A 24,417-nucleotide genomic window follows, 5' to 3' on the forward strand; every position below is an offset into this window, starting at 1 on the left:
TTTGAGCATGTCCTGAATTTAAGAAGTTATGCTTAGCTTCTATAGGATCCATGCAGTGTATCACTGCATAGAGTTTTTCTGTAAGGTTCCAGGCTAGAAATCCCTTAAGATGAGTAATTTGCTTTCATGCAGGCTCTGAATAAATACAACTTTTTGTTTGAAGTTTGCCCTCACACTCCCTTTCCTCGGTGGGGGAAAGACCAGAAGCATTACTGCTGGCCTGACCCACTGAAGCATGAGGCTTTGGTTAGGATTTTGCATAGGTTTCCCAATATATTCAGAGGTTTTGCATATGATCACCATGAATCTCTGCCAATGTCCTTCTACGCTTTCTGAAAGTGACTTTCTGTGTCCCAGAGAACTGTGTCTATGTACTGCGCATGAAAATAGCAACAGGAATTATTTACTGACTATGCTGTAAATCAATTATCCATGGACAAAATTTAAGAAATCCTATATAACTTCTGTTAGGTAGTATTTTAGAAGAACAACAAAGCAATTTTTAAAATTAGTGTTTGTTATTTAAGTACTTTTTTTCCACTTTAAAGTTTTTTATTGCTTCATTTGAAGCTTTGAGGAATTTATTTCCAAGCTATAAGAAGACATACTGTGACAGAAAGGGAGAGCAGGCAGTTAGAGAGGGGAGGAATTAGAAATTAAGTGAATCCTCTGTTTTTTCTTGGAAACTAAAGTAAGGCAAGAGCTAGTTAAGAGTTTGTGACCATCCCAGGCTCCAAAGTAAGAAACCACAAGTAATTTCTGTGTTAACTGCTCCTGGAAGTAGGTGTGCACTACTTCTGGTACGTCTGTGGACGTAGTGCTCAGAAGGTAAGTAGGAAGAGCCTGCTCATGTTCATCTTCTGCTGGGTAGCAGCAGTAGGGACCCCAAGAGCTGCTACTCTGAAAGGAGCAGAGGAACAAAGAGGAGGGTGGAAAACACAACAGTCTCTGTATTATCTTGGACAGAGCTGTCTGGGAAAGGATGGCACAATGTGGGGAGAGGACGATGTATCTTTCTTTTAGAGGTGAAAGTGGTGAGTTAAGAGAGGAAATGGGCACAATTATGTTCACAATGTGCTATTCTACCAGTTTTAATAGGTGAGAATACAGTATGCCATCAGCAAATAAATTGAGAAAGTCTGTGCAAATTGAGCAATTTACTTCATTAGGTCACATTTATAAGACTTATACCTAATGTTAAAAATCCCCATGGTAAGCAATTAATTTATAGAATCATAGAATGATAGAATCTCTGAGGTTGGAAAAGACACTTAAGATCATCAAGTCCAACCATTAACCTAACACTGCTAAGTCCACCACTAAGCCATATCCCTAAGTGCCACGTCTACATGTCTTTTAAATACCTCCTGGGATGGTGACTCAACTGCTTCCCTGGGCAGCCTGTTCCAATATTTGACAACCCTTTTTGGTGAAGAAATTTTTCCTAATATCCAGTCTAAACCTCCCCTGGTGCAACTTGAGGCTGTTTACTGTCATCCTCTCACTTCTTACTTGGGAAAAGAGGTAGATACCCAGCTCACTACAGCCTCCTTTCAGGTAGTTGTAGAGTGTAAAATGGTCTCCCCTCACCCTCCTTTCCTCCAGACTAAACAACCCCAGTTGCCTCAGCTGCTCTTCATAGTACTTGTTCTCTGGATTCTTCACCAGTTTCATTGCCCTTCTTTGGATGTGCTCTAACAGCTCAATGTCTTTCTTCTAATGAGGGGCCCAAAACCCAACACACTATTTGAGGTGCAGTCTCACCAGTACTGAGTGCAGGGGGACAAACACTTCCCTAGTCCTGCTGGCCACACTATTTCTGATACCAGCCAGGATGCTATTGGCCTTCTTGGCAATCTGGGCACACTGCTGGCTCATATTCAGCCAGCTGTTGACCAACACCCCAGGTCCTTTTCCAGCCACTCTTCTCCAGGTCTGTAGCATTGCATGGGGTTGTTACGACCCATGTGCAGGACCTGGCACTTAGCTTTGTTGAATCTCATACAATTGGCCTTAGTCCATTGATCCAGCAGAGCAACACTCCCACCCAACTTAGTGTCATGTACAAACTTACAGAGGGTGCACTTGATCCCTTCATTCAGATCATTGGTAAAGATATCAAACAGAACTGGACCCAGTACTGAGCCCTAGGGAACATCTCTTGTGACTGGCCACCAACTGGATTTAACTCCATTCACCACAACTCTTTGGGCCCGGCCATCCAGCCAGTTCTTTACCCAGTGAACAGTACACCTGTCCAAGCCGTGAGCAGCCAGTTTCTCCTGGAGAATGCTGTGGGAAATGGTGTCAAAGGCTTTACTAAAGTCCAGGTAAACAAAATCCACAGCCTTTCCCTCATCCGCTAAGCAGGTCATCTTGGCATAGAAAGAGATCAGGTTAGTCAAGCAGGACCTGCCTTTCATAAACCCATGCTGACTGGACCTGATGACCTGGTTGTCCTGTACATGCCCCATGATGGCACTCAAGACAATCTGCTCCATAACCGTCCCCTGCACCTAGGTCAGACTGACAGGCCTGTAGTTCCCTGGATCCTTCTTCTGGCCCTTCCTGTACATGAGCATCACCTTTGCCAACCTCCAGTTAGCTGGGACCTCCCTGCTTAGCCAGGACTGCTGATAAATGATGGAAAGTGTCTTGGTGAGCACTTCTGTGAGCTCCTTCTGTACCCTTGGGTGGATCCCTTCTGGCCCCATAGACTTGGATGTGTCTAAGTGGTGTAGCAGATTGCTAACACTTTCCTGTTGAATTATGAAGCTAGCAGGATTTATGAAGCTCAGCTGAAGCCAGAGTATACTTCTCTGCAAGTCCATTGTTGCCCATGAGCTGTGCCCAGACACTGCCTTTGTGCAGGTAGGAGGGTTTATTACACTGTATCCTCTGAAGACAGAGTGCTGTGCAGTTTGCAGCTCTACATCATGGAAGTGATTCAGAAGAATCAACCTGCTTGTCATCTTTGTCACCCCTGCCAGATCCTGGTAGTTAGGAGGACATGCTTCCAATATCTTGTATTTTGATAGTTTTCATTATCTAACACACCAGTAGAGGGAAAATTGAAGTATAAATCTGTGTTTAAACTGAGATTTTGTTTTAAAACTTTCTAACTTTTGTGACTTATTCTAGCATGAGAGCTTATTGTAATTAATTTCATTTAGTATTATATTTACTTAATATCAAAGTATGTTTTATTTATAGAAAAATCTATCTGTATTTAATAATCGTATCATTAGAAAATTATTAAACACAGTCTTCTGTTCAGAAGATATTGTATTTATTTCTGTCCCTCACTGAAAAATGGAGAATTCATTATTTCCAGGTGTCATCACCTCCAACTTCACTACACCTCTCAGTCTTCAGTAACTAAGTAACTTGGAAAATTTCTTTCTTACTTAACTGTTGGTTTGGTTTTCTGTTGTTTTTTGTTGTTTTTTTTTTTTTGTCTTGGTTTGTTTTTTTTCCTAGGATGTGCAATTGAAATTTGATATAAAACTGGAAATTCTTTATCTTGTATGTAAACTGTCATACAATGAAATAACTTAACGTAGCATTTTGGCTCTAGATTTGTCCCCATTATTTAAATTCCCTTAGATTTAGACTAATTTACCTGTTGGTAGGTTAGAAGGAAAAGGAATACCCCAAACCAGATTTAACCAAATAATTTAATTCCTGGAAAGAACAACTGGAAAGAAAGTATTAAATCTATATACTGACTTGAGTTCCTTCATCTTGAATATACCATAGTGATTTTGAGGTAGTGGTTGATGAGGTAGTAACTCAAACCAAAGTAACTCTTTGTTGTAATTCCTATGAAGAGAAAATGCTTACTGATAATCATAGTTTTTCCAGAAAAATTTTTGTGACAATAACTGAACTTTAAGTTACACTTGTTTGTATGTTTTCACCCTAAGCCCATACAGTAACTCAGGCGCTCTAAGAGCTAGGTATTGGCATGCAAATGTCAAAGTTGCTTGTCAAGCCTCCAAACTTTGGCTTTTGTTTTTCAGCAACACAGTTATTTCACACTTCAGTTTGCTCGTTTCTTTCTTTTTTTTTGAATAACCCACTCTTTTCCTGTATTTGATGTATTTGAACTGATAAATGCAGAAATCTTTATGAACAAGCCCTGGGTATTTTCATGCAAGTTTTAAGCTGGACAGCCACAAAAGCTGAAAAATGGAAAAGTCAGTAACAAATAGTCTTCTGAGTATTTTTGTTGGTCTGCCTTATTTGGAATTCACATACCATGAAAGTAAAAAAAATGGCACTATGGGACAGGGAAAAAGGATCAATGAACACAAGACACTGCATTATTGTTTCAGAAGAATTTTGAGGGCATTAAAAATACCTGCTGTATAGAGGAGTATGTGTAAATGTGATGCTGTTCTCACTTGGAGTGCTGAGATTTAAAGTAATTAATCTCGGAAAAGATAATTGCTGAACTATCCAGTAACACCCTTATTTCTTTTTTTTAAACCTCTATTTTACAGGAGAGAGTTCTGTGTCTTTAACAGGGCTGGTGACATAACACAGCTGTTGCTAATCACAGGCTTTGATTTTTATTTTTCTGTTGTCTGTACCAGCAATTTCAGAAATCAGAGTGTGGACACTTGAGTAGAGACAATTTTATAATACTTATTCTACAACTTCAAGAGCTGTTTAGCTAAGCCTTTTGTGTTTGGTTAACTTTTGCTCAAACCTTAAAATGCCGCTTCTGACTCTACAGCTGTCACTGAAGGGATCTACTTCCTCTGCAGCCTAACCTACAGGACATACTAAACCTTGAGGCCAAGGGTTCCCTTGAAGAAATTTATTTTTCTAAATGTAGTTAAAATAAGAGCAAATGTCTTTAAAGGAATTATCACATTCCTAAATAGATTAGAGAGTCTATAAACCATGTGAAATAACTTTTTTTTAAACAGGTCAGAATTTTTTTCCAAAATTTTATACTCTTGGACACTGCGACACAGATGTATAGAATGCTGCTCACCCAGCACTGCCCAGAAAAGCCTATCAGCAAACTGTGAATGAAGAATTTAAAATAATGTTCTTTCAAATATAGGTACGTCTCAGATGGAATCATACAGCACTTCTTGTAACTGTTCGTTAGCACAGGTCTGTCCAACTGCTTTTATTACCATTTTCTGTTAAATATATAAAATTGCCATGCTTTTTTTTCCCAATTTCTACTTTTTGTTTTTGTTATTTATAAAGCAATCTGCAGCAACCACTGTGTAGTGATTTTGACTATCCTAATGTATACAATTAATTAAGAAAAGATAAGACACTAAACCACAGCAATCAAGAGTTTGATATAAATGACAAATCTAATCCTTGAAGGATGGTTACTAGGAAGTAGTAGGAAACCAGCAGTTCTGGGAATAATTTCATGCTGAGCATGGAATATTGCTAGCAAATCAACTACAGAAACTTCCCAAGAATGTATTTTGCATTACTGAATAAGTATGTAATTTCCACTGCACTGTTTTTTTTTTTTGTTGTTGTTGTTTTTTAAATACTGAAGACTTTTTCCTTGATGTAGTGAGTAATCAGTGAAATAGACAGAAGGTAGTGCTAAGGTAAGTGTCGTGGTTTAACCCCAGCCAGCAACTAAGCACCACGCAGCCGCTCACTCACTCCCCCCCCATCCAGTGGGATGGGGGAGAAAATCGGGAAAAGAAGTAAAACTCCTGGGTTGAGATAAGAACGGTTTAATAGAACAGAAAAGAAAAAACTAATAATGATAATGATAACACTAATAAAATGACAACAGTAGTAATAAAAGGATTGAAATGTACAAATGATGCACAGGGCAATTGCTCACCACCCGCCGACCGACACCCAGCCAGTCCCCAAGCCGCAATTCCCTGCCCCCCCCTTCCCAGTTCCTAAACTAGATGGGACGTCACATGGTATGGAATACACTGTTGGCCAGTTTGGGTCAGGTGCCCTGGCTGGGCATGAGAAGCTGAAAAATCCTTGACTCTAGTCTAAACACTACTGAGCAGCAACTGAAAACATCAGTGTTATCAACATTCTTCACATACAGAACTCAAAACACAGCACTGTACCAGCTACTAGGAAGACAGTTAACTCTATCCCAGGTGAAACCAGGACAGTAAGGTAAAGGAGTTTGTAGGAGTTGGCTTCAGGTTCATATTTCTGATGAGGTTTTTTTTTGTTTGTTTGTTTTTTTTTGTTTTTTTTTTTTTTTTGAGAAGAGCATTGCATGTAAAGGGTGTCTGGATTGACTATCAGTTGTTTTGATTGTCTGTGAGAGCAAGAACTGAAGAACTGGACTGCATAGTTCCACTGGCTCTGGTCAGTAGTGCATTCCTACTGTTTAGTTCTCTGATTCAGCAGAGATGGAAGCAAATTCTGCTTCACAAGTAACTTTGAAGGTGGTCTCCTTTCAAGTGATTCAAAGAAATTAACTCAATAGTTTGATTAACTATTAAGTAGGTATTCTTTATTGACAGCGTTTGTTCTCTATATCATACTGAACTTAATTATTTTAGTAAAGTTGCTTTGTAAGTTAAAAGACTGATTTATGAAAGGGTATAGGAGCAAAAGATGTATGTGTTGTAGGAAAAAGATAAGGGACTACCTTCTGTTCAGCTTGGTCTGATTAATTACTCACCTTTGTGTTCTTAAGTCATGCCACTTTTTACCACCTAGATTTGACTATGCTGTTCTCATTAGCAAAGGATGCAGTACACACAGCAAGCCTATTGTAATGTTGGCTTGCCCTATTGTAAACTGAATTTGGATTTAATGTCTAAATATTCTGTCCTCTTTACAGAAAACAACAGACTGGGCTTGTTATGGTCCCCTGATTACTGTAATGAGGAGATACATTTCAATAGGTTTTTGGGCATCTGCATTGCAGGAGGCAGCTCTAAAGAAACTTTTTCAAAACCATTGAGTTTGAGAAAATGTCTGCCTTTCTGCAGCTTTGCAGTATTAGGAGGATTGGCTTTCTGGATTAGTCTATCACATTTAGTTTTTAACCTCAAATCTCTTCTCAGGATTGTTTCTAAACTGTGAGTATTCCCATTGTTCTCTGCTAGGTGTGATAATAGATCACATATTGAGGAAGATGTTGAAAATCTCTAAATTTGAGTTTACAGATTTGTGGAAAAATTGTGTAAAATCTCTTTTACTTGGGTGTGTTTAAGCTTTTAGCTTAAGCTTTAAGCTTTTTGTTACCGAAAAACTCGGAATAAGGAACTTATCAACACCAATTTAGTGTAGATAAGCAGACACTTCTTTATTGACGGCCGGGTGCGCGGGTGAGTCTTCTCACAAACCACGCACACCTGAACACTAAAATCATATACCTTATATCAAACTTATTCATACATATTCATTAGATTTCCAAGAATTGTTATACATATTCATTAGATTTCTGAAAAGTTATTATCATATGTAAATGTCCTTTACGCAGGCGCAGTGAAGGTCTCCGGTGGTCTTCAGAAGCCCTTTGGTGGTCTTCCATAGTCTTCCTCGCTTTGTCCGATAGTTGACCTTTCATATGATTCTGCGCAGTATGCCTTTTGCCATCATATACTAGATTTACATAAAATACATTCAATGTTAATTCTTAAATCTAATATTTCTAGTGATTGGCCCTCAGTCACATCACCTTATCAAAATTCTTATACTAAAACAATCATTGGTTGATCTCGCTTAACTCTACTGATTGGAATTCTCATTAATTAGATCGAGGTAAATCTTTGCCAAAGCTTCCGTGGTTAACTGATTTCAGACAATACTCAAACTCTTATAGTTAGACATAATGCATTTTCTTAAGTTCCTAAGTTCCTATTAATTTAAAATTCTGACATCTGTTATCTAAGTTCTAAATGTTCCTACTAAATGATTTTAACCAATTCCTCCATCCTTGGTACAGGGCTGTACAGGGGATTTCACAGGAGCTGTTAGTTGTTGGTTAAATATATAAAATATAATCTTGCTCAAATATTTCTTATAATTCCATATTCCTATTAAAATTAAATATGATTAATTCTATCTAATAACAAATCAATAACAAATCAGTAACATTTTCGTGTCATTTCATTAGTGCTAATTAGCGAGCAACAAGACTCAGACCAATGACTTTTTTTTTATGTCCTTGTTCACTCTCACACTAAGCTTATGTTTAGAAAGATTTAGATTTAAATTGACATGCCTGATGACAGATAATTTTTGTAGTGCATTTTAGCAGCTCAGGTCAGTACTTCCTTAATTGTGCACTAGTGTGACCACAAAGGCTTCTGGTGCACCTGCAGTCTTTGGCATGGCAGTGGTAGTTCACTGGAACCATGCAGCTTCTTTACACGTTAAAGTTCCCCAGTCTTGCAGTTATGCTAATTTTCCCGGTGCCATATTTGGAATCTGAATTAATCTGCTTTAATATCTGAATTAATATGCTTTTAGTATATTTTACAAGGGGAATATTTGCCACTTGGCCTTACTTGGTGTGAAAGATGACAGTGAAATGTGATGGTTGCAATCATGTTCCTCAGGCTGCTGCTTATTCCTCATGGCTTGCTTCAGTTTAAAAATACCGGGTTTGTCCTTCCTATGGACTTTTTAGCTCATACTGTAGCGGCTCATGAGTTAAAAGTGGAAGGTCATTTGAGTTCAATTCACATGATTGATGACTCACAAATTCCAGTGAACCAGCAGGAAGCAAACAATCCAGGGTTTATCTAAGTGTAAAAGCTTTTAACATACTTGCCACTGTTCCTCTCCAAAAAAGTAGCCTGACTTCTATGCTTCTGTGAATGCATATGTCAGCATAAATAACTCCAGTAACCTTTTGATACTTTTTCTATGTGCTTTCCAGTGGAGAATAGTGGTCTGGTGATGCACTAGTTCTTCAGTAAAATTCTGATCTTACAGAATTTCAGCATTACAGAACAACCAAGACTTGTTGGTTGCTTGAAAAATTGATTGCTTCCAATTTTTGCAAATACTTGCATAGAAATTAGTTTTAACTGTTGTTTTCCTAGAAGTGAATGTCGCTTAGGTATTAAGACTGTGAATTGCCTTGAAACTAACTTTTGTTTTAGCTTTTCTTAGTTGCACTTTGAGAATTTTTGTATAATTCTTTTTGACTAAAAGAGTAATTAGTGCCTGCATGCAACTTTGAAAATATTAAGGTAGTTGGCTTTAGAAGAAACTTGTTAGAGAATAAGCTCTTCAGAAAGTAAACTGTTCTATGAGCAGCAGAGCTGATGAAGCCTACTTTCTGCCAGATTTATGCTCTTTATCTTTCTCCTCCTTCCCTCTGCAGTGCCTCCCCTGTCTTCTACCTCTTTTGCTGGCCATGCAGCAGCACATGCCATGGCTGAGGTTGGAGCTGTGTACTGATTGGCTGCTACCTTTTGGAGTGGTTAAGATGTGAGTCTTAATACCTGCCTTTTCTACATAGCAGATACTGATTTGGGTGTCTTCCATGAGCAGCTGGTTGTTTTGGGGTGGGATTGCATTGGGACTTGAAGAAATTTGGTCTTGAGTCTTTTCAATTTTGATTGAAGCTAGCCAGCAGATTTGAAGAGCAACCAGCTGAGGGAGTAATCAACAAGAATCTCTGCTAGAAGTAGTTTAGTGAATTTTTGATAAACTATTCTTGGGTAGAGGAATTGTAAAAGAGCTTCCGTTGCACAATACTGTCTTTCCTCTTTTTTTCCTCTGCTAGTTTGTCTATGTGTTTTCATTTGTAACTTAGCTTTCTACCCACTTTCTTTACTCTGTGAGGTCTCCAATTCGATACGTGAGTGCCCATGCTCCAATGTAGAGACCATAGTGCTGGACCACTGAACTGCAACCACAACCTGAAGGCTGGAGCATGAGCACTGTACTGGGAAATGCCATAAGGACATAACTTTTAGAAACTGCTTTTGCCTGGAGGTTGGAGTAGATGACCTCCTGAAGTCACTCAGGTATCCTGTGACCCTATGATCCTATTCCTAGTCAGAGCAGCATGTTTACAATAGGACAAAGGGTGAGCAGGTAGATCCAAATTTCAGCAAACTACCTCCTTTCATCCATCTCTATATTACTTGTCCAGATTAACCAGTGCACCTTCTTCATACTGACTTCTGTGAGATAGAATTTTTTATTTTATTTTTTCTTATTTTAAGGCCTTTGCAGAGAAATGTTCAAGGTTGATTTTTTAAAAGTTAATGCAGTAGTTTTTTGTTAAGAGATGCAAGGTGCTGATTTATGAAGCTATTATTTGTTTTGAAGGTATCCGAGTAGTCTGTCAGTCTAACTCTGAAGTAAGCGGCAGGCAAGTACCATTAGAGGTTTAATACACAGATACCACACAAAGCGAAAAGCACGGTAGAACGTGGGCTAGAATAACTTCTTGCTCCAACCTTTTCAGTGTTATGGCTACTGACACTATAGTTTTCTGAGTTTGTGGCCTTGAAACAGGAAGTCTTGATGCATTTTAGAGTAAATGTTGAGGGGTTTGGTATATCTGGTTTGAAAAGATTCTTGCCATCTTTTCTTTAAGATGTTTTATTTTCACCTTTGAGAATTTCAGCTATATAGAAACTTGACTTTAAAAAAAAAAAAAAGGAAAAAAAAGGCTACTACCAAACCATGAATCTTTACTCCGCCAGTATCTTCCATTAGTCCGTTTCAACATTTTTAACTCCTGTGAAGGAGCTATATATAGTTATATTCCTGAAGTTGTTCATGTAATTCATTTCTGTATAATATTATCGTCAATTATTGGATGGCAGCTTAGCAATATAGATAAAATCAATAAAGTATTATAGGAACACTGATATTCTAGGCTGGATATAGATTGGCAAAATGCATATTCTTGTCAGAAATTAATAAAAGTCAACCTACTTTTCATTATGTTTAAATCCAAAGGAAAATTTATCTTATTCTGAAAACATAGAATGTGGAAGATAGAGGTGTGATTTTGGTTATTGTTTAGTTAGCAGTAGACCTTCATGTCTGAAAGAGAACAGTTTTATTTCTGAAGCCTTGCAGTTGGACAGAAGTTTTCTCTAGTCCCTTAGAACCTGTGACAGGGGACTAATTCAAATTAACTGTAATTTCAAGGCCCTAAAAAGTTGATAATGGGATTTCTTGGGCTTTTGGAGAGAGAAATCTCCATATAAATGGCTTTTCCATTTGAGGTGTTTTGTTCTCTAGACAATTCTGTGGTGTCCTAACAAAAGCCAATCAACATCCTTTCTATGTTACTCATAGTGATTTGGATTAAATACAGTATGAAAAAAAAGTGCCTTGCTCCTAAGTTAGCTACTTTTGGGTGTCCATATCCCATTCCCTGTATATTCTTTTTTCCAACACTGTTTTTAATTTTTTCCACTTTCCACTGAGCAATTTAGCTGAAAGGTAGCCTTTTACATAAACAGTTATAGACATGCCCAGAAGTTTGATTAAGATATAACTGCATGTAGAATATGAGAGTATCTGATGCTTTTAAAATTTGGTATGAATTTCAATTCTTCTTTTATGTTCAGTGATCTGTTATTTATTAAGGACCAATTCTGTGGAGACAGTCTGATTGGCACTGTTTTAACTATTTACCTGCATGGATTGTTTCAAGGGTTCTATGAGCTAGATCTTAAAAGAAGATGTCAATTGGAACTATAATTTTTATACTGTCACTTTTATGTGAGAAATATTTTTTATCTTTTTTGAACTGTGTGTGAAAAATGAAGTTTAAAAATGTCAAATGTCTATTTTATTTGTGTAGCTGCCAGCACATTGGCAGATTTTCTATCCTATTAAAGAACTCAGTAACTAGCATATTCAGAAACACCTCTAGAACTGTATTGGCTGCCTGTGCTTTACCCTGCAACATAAAGAATATTCCATTTTAACTAATTTAGTTGAATACTAATAGTTTACTGAGGTAGAGGAAAGGTAGTCAAGACACTGACATCAATGAACTGTGAGTGCTATGCAAGGATATAGCTGATCCCCAGTTACGGTGCAATATATGTGATTGAGTATGCGCAACGGAAGCATCCTTCTGAAGATACTGAATGAAAAATTACAGTAGGCAGAAAAGCACAGAAATGTTTTCTGGAAACAAACCTGAGAGAGAAAATTGAAGAGCTCTTGATTGTATGTGCTGTAAAAGTGTTTCCTATTCTGTAATTCAGTAAACTGTCTTCGAGGTGTTATAATCATGCCTTTTGTTTATCATGTAACATATAGTCTTTTCTTTTTCAGACCGAATTCAGTTACCCAGGAATATGATTGAAAACAGTATGTTTGAAGAAGAGCCCGATGTGGTTGACTTGGCCAAAGAGCCTTGTTTACATCCCCTGGAGCCAGATGAAGTGGAATATGAACCAAGGAGCTCCCGACTATTGGTGCGTGGCCTTGGAGAGCATGAAATAGACGATGATGAAGAGGATTATGAGTCATCAGCAAAATTGCTGGGGATGTCCTTCATGAACAGAAGCTCAGGTCTCCGGAATAATATGTCTGCCTATAGACAAAATCCAAATGGGTCATGTTCGGTGCCCTCTACGAGGACCATGGTGGTTTGCACAGTTGTTCTTGTGATTGCAGTTTCATTAATAATGGCGATTTATCTTCTTCCCAAATGTACCTTTTCCAAAGAAGGCTGTCATAAAAAAAATCATACAATGGAACTAATATACCCTTTGGCAACCAATGGAAAACTATTTCCATGGGCAAAAATCAGACTTCCTCCTGATGTTGTACCACTGCATTATGATCTTGTCTTGCAGCCTAACCTAACTACTCTGAAATTTACAGGCTCTGTAAAGATAGTTGTTAACATCATCCACGTAACTTGGAAGATTGTACTTCACAGCTCAGGGCTTAATATCACCAAGGCAACCATTACTTCAGCAGGAGGGCATCAAGCAAAGCCAGTTGAATTCCTGGAATATCCATTGCATGACCAGATTGCAGTCATGGCTCCTGAGGCTCTTCTTGTAGGACAGAATTACACTGTCAACATAGAATATTCATCTAATTTATCAGACACCTATTATGGCTTTTACAAAATTTCTTACAAGGATGAGAATTCTAAGCAAAGGTATGCCCACAAATGCAGCTTCTCTTTTCTGTCACTTCTAGATTGTGCTTTGATAACAGAAATAACAAGGCTTGCTTTTTCTATTGGGTGTTTCTTACAACTGATTCCTATTAAGCAAAATCGATCTTTAATCTCCTGATTAATCTACCTGAAAAATGTCTTTCATGGATGAGTTCATTAAGTCAGGACAGCATCTCTGTCACTTAAATGTAGTGTAGTATAGTGGTTGTAGGTAGCTATGGCATGGCTTTCTGTTTGTTTAATTTTTAGTTTCTCTCTGGAAATTCTTCCCACATCTGTCAAGTCCCTGAGTCTCAAGGCAGGGACTGGGGCAACAAACTCCCACCATTGTAGGAGAAGATCAGGTTTGAGACCATCTGAGGCATCTGAACATACATAAGTCCATGAGACCCAATGAGATGCATCCAACAGTCCTAATGGAACTGGCAGATGTAGTTGTCAAGCCACTCTCAATAGTATTTGAAAATTCATGGCATTCAGGTGAACTCCCCAGTGACTGGAGAAAACGGAAACATCACACTCATTTTCAAAAAGCATGAATCAGTGCTTTTTATGAAGAAGATAAATGAAATCGCCAGCCACCACTACCCACTTCAAACAGGCCTTAACACTGATCACGTACTTAAAAGCGTTCATGTCTTTGTTGGCATGTAATTGTCCATGCAGGTTTTCTAGAAACAGAGCAGTGCAATAAACGAAAGATGGAAAAACAGTATGGGCCAGTCCAGGACCAGCTGACAGGAAAGTAGTTTTGAAGGGCCCACAAAACAACTGCTAAGTAGAGCAAAGACATAAAATACTTACCAGCTTGTGCTAAGATCTAAAGCTTAAAAAAAAAAAAAAAGGTTAAATGGGATGTAAAGAAAAAAGCAAGAAAAGTCAATATTATCACTGTTACAAATCTTGGCAACAACAGAGAGTTTGTATGGAAATTCCTAAAATATTGATAAGTAGATTTTGTTTTCTTAAAGGGGAAGGCAGATCTTGCAGTTAGCACCACCAGCCCAATCTTTTACAAATTGACAATATAAACTTGAAATTATTCCATGGGAAGATGGTCATGCTGTGATTGTATTTATTTTCAGTTGCTTAAAACAAGACCCTTCATTGAACTGTTGCAAACTTTTGCAGTGAGAGTCCTTTAAGAATAAAAGAAGTGTGCCAAACTTGGTCATAATTTTTCTCTCTGCAGTGAGATATGATGACTATATGCTGCTGAAGTTTAAATTATTTAAGTCCCTCAATGACAGCTCATGTTTAAAAAAAATGAACAAAACAAGATACTCAGTGTAAACATGATTTCATAGGCTGTTAGGAAGCTGCATAACATAAGAAAGATGTATTTCTACTCTGTTCTCTAAACAAAAACCCAGGATATTTTGTTTCGGATTCAGCAAGCCTCTCTCTAAGCATTAACAACAGACATTTAAATGCAAAGTTGTTTATTTTTCTAAAGTTTACTCACAGTTTGCCTTTAAAACTCCCTTTATCTAGATCCTAGTGGGTCTATGACATAGTGCTAAAGTGTACAAGGAAATAAGTTAGCTGCAGCCATTATTTTCAAATACATGCAAAATCTGCTACATTCAGATGAACTGTGGAACTTTAAGTTGGTTCTTGAGTTGGTCAGCAACTGAGAAAGCAGGAACTCTCTCTTCTTTACTCTGATGTGTTTCTGTTGGTCCTCATGTGAGGCAGTGTAAGGGGCTTTCTTTAAGACATCGAGAATTTTTAAGAAATAAATTTGGGTTAAAGGTTTACTTATCTTTTTTAGTTTACCTGCATCTCCAGTGAAGGTGGCTGTGTTTAATGAGGTGCAAATGTAGATGACTGTTCAGATCCCCCAGGTAAAGTGCTGCTGATAAGTCTCTTATGAAAGGGCTGTTCCTGAGCTTATACTAAAATGTTATGGTGTATGCATGATCATTAGAGAGAATCTGTTGCCACTTGGGAAACTGCTGATAGGTTTCAGAGTTCCATTATTACAACAAAAATGCCGCAAGTTGTTGCTGTTGTAGAATGCATTGGATAATAAACAATCACAAAGGGTGTAAATTGCATCAGAAGAACATAACCACAAGATGAAATGAAATAGAGCTACGTAGCGTATTGCAAACACTAAAGATATGCAGTACCATGAAATAAGTTAGAGTAAGAATACAGTAAGTGTAGAAGGCAAAAATCACTTGAATGATTAGCCTCTTTTTGAATTTCCATATTTTTTCCTGTTCTGATGTAGCTGAAGCTTTGTTTTCTCCTTATATTTACTGTAGTAGAAAGAGAATGTGTAAGTGTTCACAGAGGAAAAAGATGATCTGTCAGTAAGTTGCTAAGTTTTTGTCCCCCTTCAGTCCAATGCTACCTGCTTCTATTCAGGAACAGGATGTAGCACATGCTTTAACTTGTATGCTTTTCAGTAGACTCTTTTCAGGTAACTCTTTGCTGATATCATTTCCATTGCCTTGCCTGCCTCTTCTATTTCTAGGGGCCTTGTCTCTGTATGCTTTAAGTCAGTGGTTTTACAAATACAGGCTACCTTGACAACCTCTGTTGTTACTGCATTTTTGGTATAAAACTCAAGCTATCAAGCTGCTTTTGCAAGAAAATGTCTTTTCTTCTAGTTTAGTTTTATTATCTTTTGAAGATTTTTTTATGTTGCCACAAAAGTATTAAATTTATCAAATGCCAAAACAACTTACTGTTACCAGATGCAAATTTAAAAAAAAAAAAAAAGTTGGGCCTTATGTATATTTTTTATGCAGAATGGTTCTTTATCGCTTGTTTTTCTTCTGTAAAGTTTTGGGGTGAAGGAAAGAAAGAAAAAGAAACTTACCAAGATTGTCAGTGAGGGAGAAGAACAGCATAAGAAGTTGAAAGCAGGCATGGAGATTAATCTTATAAATTGTCAGCAGTATGCCTCCTCAGAGAAGTTGTATGTCCAAAAATGTTGGACGTATGGTGTAGAAGAAAAGACCACCCCCCCCCCCCACCCCACCCCCCCCACCAAACTTGTGGGTAGCTTGGCAGTAGTTTTTTGGGGTGGTTGGTTTTTGGGTTTTTTTTTTGGTAAGTAATGTGAACCACTGTTTAGCTCCAGTAAATACAAGACTTAAATCACAAACTTCTTGCTAAGCTCCCAGGTTTGTCTTGCAGGAGCAGAATATAAATCACAGATGCTCTCTAGGAAGACACATAATTTCTGCAGCTAGTTAGCATCAAAATACTGGAGAAGGAACGTAAACTTCTGAGAAGTTGTCTTGTGACATGACTAGCTGTTGGATCAGAGACAAGGCAGTGCATAAAGTTACACAGAATCCATCTACTAGCTGGCAAAGGCAGCAGGCATACAGTTAGATGAACTGTGGGAGCATCTGCAGGAGGAGGCATGACAATTAGATGAAAAAGTTTCCTTGTAGCTTCATCTGCTGCTGGGGTTTCAAAACTTTCATTTAGTGGGCATGCTCACTAATTTAATTTTTGAATCTCCTTTTTGTGCTCTCTTACTGGAAACTGGCTGCCATATATTTTGGTGATTGTTCTGTAATTGTGTTATTTCACGTGTATTCTTCTTTGTTAAGGAAGTAAAAAAGCCAAGCACGTTAGTCCTCAAATAAATAAATTTTGGGGGTTTTAAAAAACCATTTTTTTAATGAAACATTTATTCTGACTGAACCAACCCTGTCATCTACTATTCAGAAAACTACTCCAATAACAAGCTGTTATAAGGTTTGGTGAGAAAATGACTGTTCTGTCATAATTAAACTCACATGTATCTTTTTCATAATTCTTAATTTGCTATTCTGTACTCTTCTCATTAGGTGGTTCGCAGCAACTCAGTTTGAACCTCTGGCAGCAAGGTCTGCTTTTCCGTGCTTTGATGAACCAGCATTTAAAGCTACTTTTTTAATCAAGATCAAAAGAGATGAGAAACTTTCTACTCTGTCAAATATGCCAAAGGTACCTGCTTTTGTAGAGGAATTTTAGTAGACCTGCTGCCTAGGTAATCTAAGTGCTTCGCATTGTGTTTTTGTTGCATTAACATCCAGGAGATTGACTTGAGCAGATAAGCTGTAAACTGTATGACTTTATTATAAAAGAACTGTCTCTTCCCTGAAGACTTGAACTAAATAACTTTGTAGAGAAGACAACTATTCAATGCACTGCACAGTGTAGGATGTTATTGCAGGGGCAGTTGAATGGCTATGGGAGGGATTCCTGTTGAATTTAAATGAATCATTATTTTGCAGGAACTTTGTTGTTTTCTACATCAGTCTCAACAGATTTGCTTTTGAGTTTTCTGTATTTGCTGGTACTACACACATGCAGAATACTGAAATATCTTTATCAATAGTTGGTGTAACTAGCAACAGTCTCTGTGAAAGATATGCCTGATCTTGAAGGAAGTGCTTTTGAGCCTAAACAAAGGGAAGTAGGGTGTGACTACAGAGTTAACCCCAGAATATGAATGAGGCATCTGAATTTCCTTCAGCTAGATTTTTTCAGGCAAAATCTTGTAAGAACATATCTGAATTTTATAGTGATGCTTTATGCCATTAAGCCTTTGGAGATTTGGAGAAACTTTTACAGAAGCCTAATTCATTTAGACAGACCAGCAAGACTGACTTATTACCTACTCTGTGTCTGAACTAGGTCCTCTGTCATCAGACATTACCACCATTTGTCACCCAATAGAAACTCATTAAAATTGACATTGATCTAAGCAGCAGTGAAAAAAAATTACTCCCTTGGTGTTGGTGGTTTCAGAAGGTCGTCGTAAGTTCAGGTGCTAATGTAGCTACCCTGTTTTTGAAAACCAAGCAGATAACTACAACCTTGTGAAATAATATCTTTTTCACAGTGCATGAATGTTTATGTTCCTGGATTTGTGGTGATTCTCAACCATTACTTTAACAGGTTTGCAGCTCTTAGTTTATGTCCGGGTCTAAAAGCACTTTATTTGCTGCTCTTTTCTTCACTGAAAGAAGAAACAGGCTCTGCTGGACAACTCTCCTGTTTTATGTAAACAAGAAAGGGTGCTTACTCGCTTTCCTATGCTAGGAGGAGAAACTGCTGCATGTGTTTGTGGCATTGGGGAAGACTGCAACATTTCAGATTGCATCTTCCGGTAAACTATGCAAGTGGGTCACCTGATGCAGTGAACAGTGAGTGTCAGTAGATATGAGCAGGCTTTTCAGTCTTCCTGAGAGAATCTGTAGAGAAGCTACTCAAGCTCTGTGTGGCCAAGAATTGTGATTTGAGTTAAGTGGTCCAACCAACATGCCTGAAAGAGCAACTCTGTATTTCTTGTTTAGGGAGTTATTATTTGCTGTCAGAGAATCTTCCTTTGGAAAGAGCTGACTGTCACACCTCAGGACATGTGAACTAAATCTGGAAAAGACAGATTGTTACTTGTCTTAGTCTTGCATCCTCCCGTAACTTCTGCATTGCATTGGCAGTCCTGCAAAGCATGTGTCTGTGGGGTTCTGTGCTTAGGAAGGAGCTACTCTCTATTCCATCTGTCCCCTGCTCAACTCTGAGTGCTGTTACAAAGCATCTGGTAGCTCTTTTGGTGCTGTCTGTGGATACTAACGTTGTGTACTTGATGTGTGTGCACGAGGAGGAATCATCCACACAGAGAGAACATACTGATGAGCCGCATTTACTGCAAGGTCATTAATGCAGCTCTTTCTTCCTCCTTACTTCTGGACCCATTTACATTTAATTATCTAGCCTTGCTGCAGGGTAGCATTCATTGCATTACTTGTTTTTCAAGGAGATAGAAAGCCATTTGAAAAATGAACATTTGGGAGCTGTGACCTTGTACCCATTCACTTGCAGTGAAAAATGGGTTGTTATTGCACATTTGTATCATCTTAAATATTGGTGTTATGGATTTTTTCCGATTGGTCATGTTTAGACACATGCTGTTTGACTGTTCCTGTACTGCATGGAAAAAACATCTTTTTCCTACCCATCTTTCTCTACATAGAATTGTTCTTCCAATGACTTGTGCCATTCCTGCATCATGAATTCCCTTTTAAATTATATGATGCCTCTCTTGCATGTGTTTTTGGTGTTTTGATTCCTGCTACTGTTCGTTATACAACTTGAATTACCTTCAGATCTGCTTCTTCCTCTTCTGCATTGCATACTACATGCCTTTTGCTCAGCTACCTATGAATGCCATAGGCAGAATGTCCTGTGCTTCCTTCAAGCTGAGAATTCTCCTTCCTTCCCATCTTGTCAGGCTTCTCCCTCATCTGGTTCTCTGCTTTTTAACCCACCTTCTCTGTCTTGCTTCATTTGTTCTTGGTATCAGACTCTTTCCACTGAACTTCCTGTTTGTCCTCTCTTTCTGTAACATTTACTGACCTTGTTACAGTGAGAATATGTTTAAGACCATATTAAAAGTTTCACGTGCATTTTCTTGCGTTGTTTTCATCTCTGTTTTAGAACTTGGCTGTTAAATCATCTGTATGATTGATAAAGATTTGAGAAAGCTTCCAGATGTGGAACAATAATAATATTAAAAAAAAAGACATTAAAAGCAATGAAGTTGTATGTTTAGTGCTGGGGATCAAATGTCGGTTCTTGTGTCAAAAGAACAGGTCAGGTTTAATTAGAATTTATCAAGAAGGTATAAGAACATACAGAGGAAGTTAATTGATAGTTTTGCTAATGGACAATATCTCGAAGATAATTACTCACTTGCTTATACTGCAAACAAAATTCTTTTGTTTTGTCCCCCAACTTGATGCCCTGATAACTTGATACTGTGCAATTCCTCTGCTGTTGTATGAGATCCAGACATGCAGTCTGTTAATGGGTTCAGAAGTGGTTCCTTTGGGTTTTGTAATTTGTCAAGATAACTTACATATGTGAATTACAATAAAATCCTTATTTTTGTGACTGTACAAATAAAGAAATTAGACAGAAGAGTTTCTGTGAAATGGTATGCTACCTCACCACCATTTCTTGTATCAGTGACTTCTCTTGTAATAAAAATGCATTTTTATATGCAAAGCTTCTTTTAATTGGCATGTTTTTATGATTTATTTCATGTTTTTTTTCCCTGATCTCACAAGTGCTCTAGCACATGCTGAATTCTTACATTTTAGACTTAGCCTGGATTAGGTATTCTGTTACGTAGTGTAGGGTCCCAATGCAGTAAGTACAGGCTAGTGAGTTGATTCTTGTACAAGAAATGTGAAAATTAAATAAGATGATCATGTTATATAGAAGTGTATTGCATTGGTGAGATCATTACTAGGATAAGCTCGCTTCTGAAAATAAACACTTAAACTTCTGTTAAGAAAAAAACAGGTACAGATTTTTCTGTATTAACTGCAGGTCTTGGTAGCAAGCTGTGCTGAATGGAGAGACTTTTTAGTTTATCCATGGGAAGGTTAAATGTGAACTTCATAATTTTCTGTAAATACCTACAAGACATCTCAGAAGCAGGCCTTGTCAACTAGCATGTACGTTGCTAATATGGCAATATATAGAGGCTGACACACATTAAGGCTAGAAATAAACAGTGTGTGTTTTGGGCTTGTGGTGGGTTTTTTTTGTGGTTTTGTTTGTTGTTTTGTTTTGTTTTGTGGTTTTTTTTTTTTTTTTTAAATGAGGGTAACTGATTTTTGAACCAGTTTATGTGCAGCCACAGTAGTTTTTCTTAAATAGGGTGTCACCTCTTGATGAAGATGGAGCTGTGGTAAAGGCAGAAATTTATGAATTCACTGAAGGAATTCAATGATGGCATTCTGTTCTTGTGCAGTGGTCAGACTAAGTGATTATATTGATTATATCTTCAGATTTAAAAATCTATTCCTCTTTAAGGCTGACGATTTTTCAGTGGCAGTTAAATGTTAAATCATTGTTTGGTTTGAAAAGATCTTGTCTAAAACTGAGGCTGTTGTTGTTTTTTAAATGTTTGTGGTTTCTGGAAACAAACTTATTTATGAGGTTTCAGAAGGCACATGAACTGCCATCCCTGTTTCCAGACCTTTACTATTCTGCACTACAGTGTTTTTAAACATTTTGCTTTATTCTTTACGTAATTTATGTTTGTGAAGAACTATACAGAAAAATACTTTTAGGCATATACCATGCCTTTCCAGCACTAATATTAAAGAAAAACTTCTGCACTAAAAGTAATTTAAGATACACCATGGTATTTAGCTTCAGAAGACTGACCAGACAGTTAACTTTTGGCAGTGTATGTTTAAGCTGGGCATGTTTTTGCTTTGAATTAACTGAAACCTTGTGTTTTCTTCATTTTTTAAAAAGTAATCTCTTTTTGATTTGTAAGGGGGGGGGTATGAGGGTTTTTTTTGTTCTGTTGTTTTAAACTTATGAGTGAGTATGGTTACCTAGTTTTGAAGAAGCTTCTAAGAAGAGACAAATGTTTAACTCAAGCAATACCAGTATTTTTAGTAGGCTATGTTTAACTGTGTCTCTGATCTAGCCTAAAGCTCTCTTGAATTAATGCTAATCCTTATGTTTACTTTGGATTAAACTAAATTAGATTGATGGTTTCTCCAGCAATGCAGTTGTCTGGTAATACCACATAATAAAAGCTTGACTAATTTTGGGGTATGTAGGCTTAAATGTTCCATGTCTCCTTAGGTTTTGTTACACCATGAGTAGGTTGTAAGTGTCATCTATCCTGCTGAAACACAACTAAAATATAAAGATACTTTGCAAGTTTGCTGATAAACTGTTCCTAGCGTGAAATTATTCTTTGATTTAACATTGATTCCTTGCATGTCTTATTGTTCTTTTGTCTACATTAATAACAATGTTTTCCTTTCATCTGCAGAAAGCCACTACTCCTGTGACAAATGGAATTGTTCAAGATGAGTTTTTTGTGAGTTTGAAGATGAGCACCTATCTAGTAGCCTTTGTTGTTGCAGACTTGAAAAACATCAGTATGGAAACTAATGGGAGTCTGGTATGTGCTTTCCACTTTAAGTTCTCCCTCACCAATCCCAAGGCAACAAGCCAATCAAAACAAAACAAAAAAATCCCCAAACCAGCAAGCAAACTCTGTCTTATTTAAATTTATTTATTTTCTTGGTTTTATTATACTCATCATTGATAGGGGACAAAAGCCAAATGCTATAGATTGGACTGACTTCAGAGCTTATACCAGATTGAGAAGACTTTTACAGCAAGAGACTCAGCATCAGGTCTTGTTAACAGTGGAAGTTTACAAAACCTAAAATTCCTAAGAGCTTTGAGAGGTGGAAGCTTTAAACTTTTAGTTTTAATGCTTCAACTCTGAGGGAGTAATGTCACACAAACCAGGAGTTGTTCAGATGATGTACAGAAACATTACCATTCCCAGGGAAGCCTACATACTGTTTCAAGCAGTGCTCATGTTCTATTCCTGAAAAGATAACCTACCTAAAAACACCCATGGCCTGCAGTAAAGCAAATTTAGACTAACTTTAAGTCTGCATTTAGTCACTTGAATACAATGATTTCATTGTGGGGTTTTTGTTTTTCCAAAGGTTCTAAAAATCAAACAGTTGGTCCTGTTAGGTCTTTGTCCTTCGCAGGGTTATAGCCAGCAGGGTCAGTAAGCAGTTCCTACAATGTGTGGAATTAAAGTAACTAAATTAAAAGTATGGTAATATTAGGAGATGCTCCTTATTGTAGGAGGTGCAGGAGTTTCATGTGAGCAATGATTTTCATGACTCTCTAGCAGAAACTGCCCCTTTGTGGTGAAATGTCAGAAGTGCCAGTACTTAACCTAGAAGGAGCCAGAGGGAATAGTGCTAGTAGCACTGCAGAAGGAGAAGCAGCCTTCTCTTTAATCCAATATACACAAGTAAAGATACCGGTCAATAGGCTTTGATTCTAACCTGGACAAGTATATCTAATTATAGCTGAATAGGACAGACCGTTTGGTCTAACCTGAAAAGTTAGACCACTACTTTCTTTTTTTTTTTATTCTTTTTCCTTGTGGCTGCTATTCAGGTCTGTATTTGAACTGTATTCTGGTAAAATCATATAGCCAGTTCTTTATCAGGCAGAAAACTGATCAGTATACTAAATGTTTCGTGTTTGCAGAGAGCCTGAAACATCTATCTATGTGGTATGCTTTCCTTAGTTCATAATAGTGAGGCTAGCTTGCATGGATTTTCAATAATTCAGAAGTATTTTATGGCAGAGGCACGTAGGAGAGGAGAAGAAGACCAAGTGATACGTTCTGACTAAGGAAAGTGGTTCTTAACTGTGCCTCTTCATTCTGACCATGAAGCAAGATATTGGCCAAGCTAGGGAAGTCCAGCAGACCTTTAGAAGGCACCAAACGCAAGGGATCTAGCAATGTATAAGAGTACTTGCCAGCTTAAAGGGAGAAAGCATAAGCATGTCATACCAAGTAAGGCCAGAGTCTATCTAGTGTGTTGTTCTGTTGCCAACAGTGTCTAGTAGGCCAAGGGAGACTGTAAGAAGGAAGCATATAATGATGTTTTCCACAAAATACATTCTCAAAATGCTTCCAGCAATTTGTGGCTGGGAGATTCAAAGAATTTGAGCTAACCAGTTCACACAGAATAAATTTATTGTCATGAATGTTACAAGATAGCTTAGAGTTGAAGTAAAGTTGCTCTGTGTTATTAATGCAATGAGATTTTTCTCAACTCCAGAAGATCCTGGGGAGCTTTTATGTTTTGTTTTTGAGCTTAAAATTTGCACCCAATAATACTTTTTTACTTCCAGGAACACTAGATTAGATCCTTACTGGTATGCTCTTGGTTCAAACTCAACAGGTCACCCTATCCATCTGTTTGAAATGTCATTTGTTTGCTGATTTGTAACACAGTAAGAGGGACTTTATTTTAATAGAACAGGAGAATTAGTCTCAGCATATTTTGTGTTCGTGTATGAAAGGCGTCCTAAACCTGGATCAACCTGTAACCTAATCAATGTTATTTTTTTGATGTAGCCACTTCAACACGAATAGCGAGAGACTGTAACCTCTCCATTTTTATGAATGCTTCTTTTTTCATGTCTAATGTGGCCCTATCTTACATAGGGGCATGGATGAACTTTGTGCCAATTATTATTTCTTGAGAGAATTTCTTGCAGATGATACTAGTGTTATCATACTGATAGCCTAAACTTAGAGATTAATTGAGGTGTGCAGGGAGAGTCACTTAACTCATGAGGGAGTAAAAAAGGAATTGGATCAATTTCTGTTCATGTAGACACTTCCTGAACACCTTCCTTAAAGGTGTCAGCCTTGAATTGTTCTTCCATACACATTGGTCAATTGGATAGTCTGTCTGTATTTT

At 37.6% G+C, this 24,417-nt stretch overlaps 1 protein-coding gene across 4 annotated transcripts in view; it reads left to right on the top strand.

Annotated features, from left to right (window-relative positions):
- LNPEP (leucyl and cystinyl aminopeptidase) overlaps positions 1-24,417 on the top strand; it is a 69,650-nt gene that overhangs the window by 18,819 nt on the left and 26,414 nt on the right. For 2 of the 4 annotated variants that reach the window (XM_069776339.1, XM_069776342.1), the window contains exons 2-4: positions 12,250-13,090; positions 16,930-17,068; positions 21,933-22,064. In XM_069776339.1, the coding sequence (XP_069632440.1) occupies positions 12,250-13,090; positions 16,930-17,068; positions 21,933-22,064 (1,112 nt within the window). Of the gene's footprint in view, positions 1-4,937; positions 5,078-9,316; positions 9,424-12,249; positions 13,091-16,929; positions 17,069-21,932; positions 22,065-24,417 lie in introns of all 4 variants that reach the window. The other 2 variants (XM_069776341.1, XM_069776340.1) reach the window with 2 other exon arrangements.

The sequence above is a fragment of the Haliaeetus albicilla genome, chromosome Z (assembly GCF_947461875.1).
Source record: "Haliaeetus albicilla chromosome Z, bHalAlb1.1, whole genome shotgun sequence".
NCBI lineage: Eukaryota > Metazoa > Chordata > Aves > Accipitriformes > Accipitridae > Haliaeetus > Haliaeetus albicilla.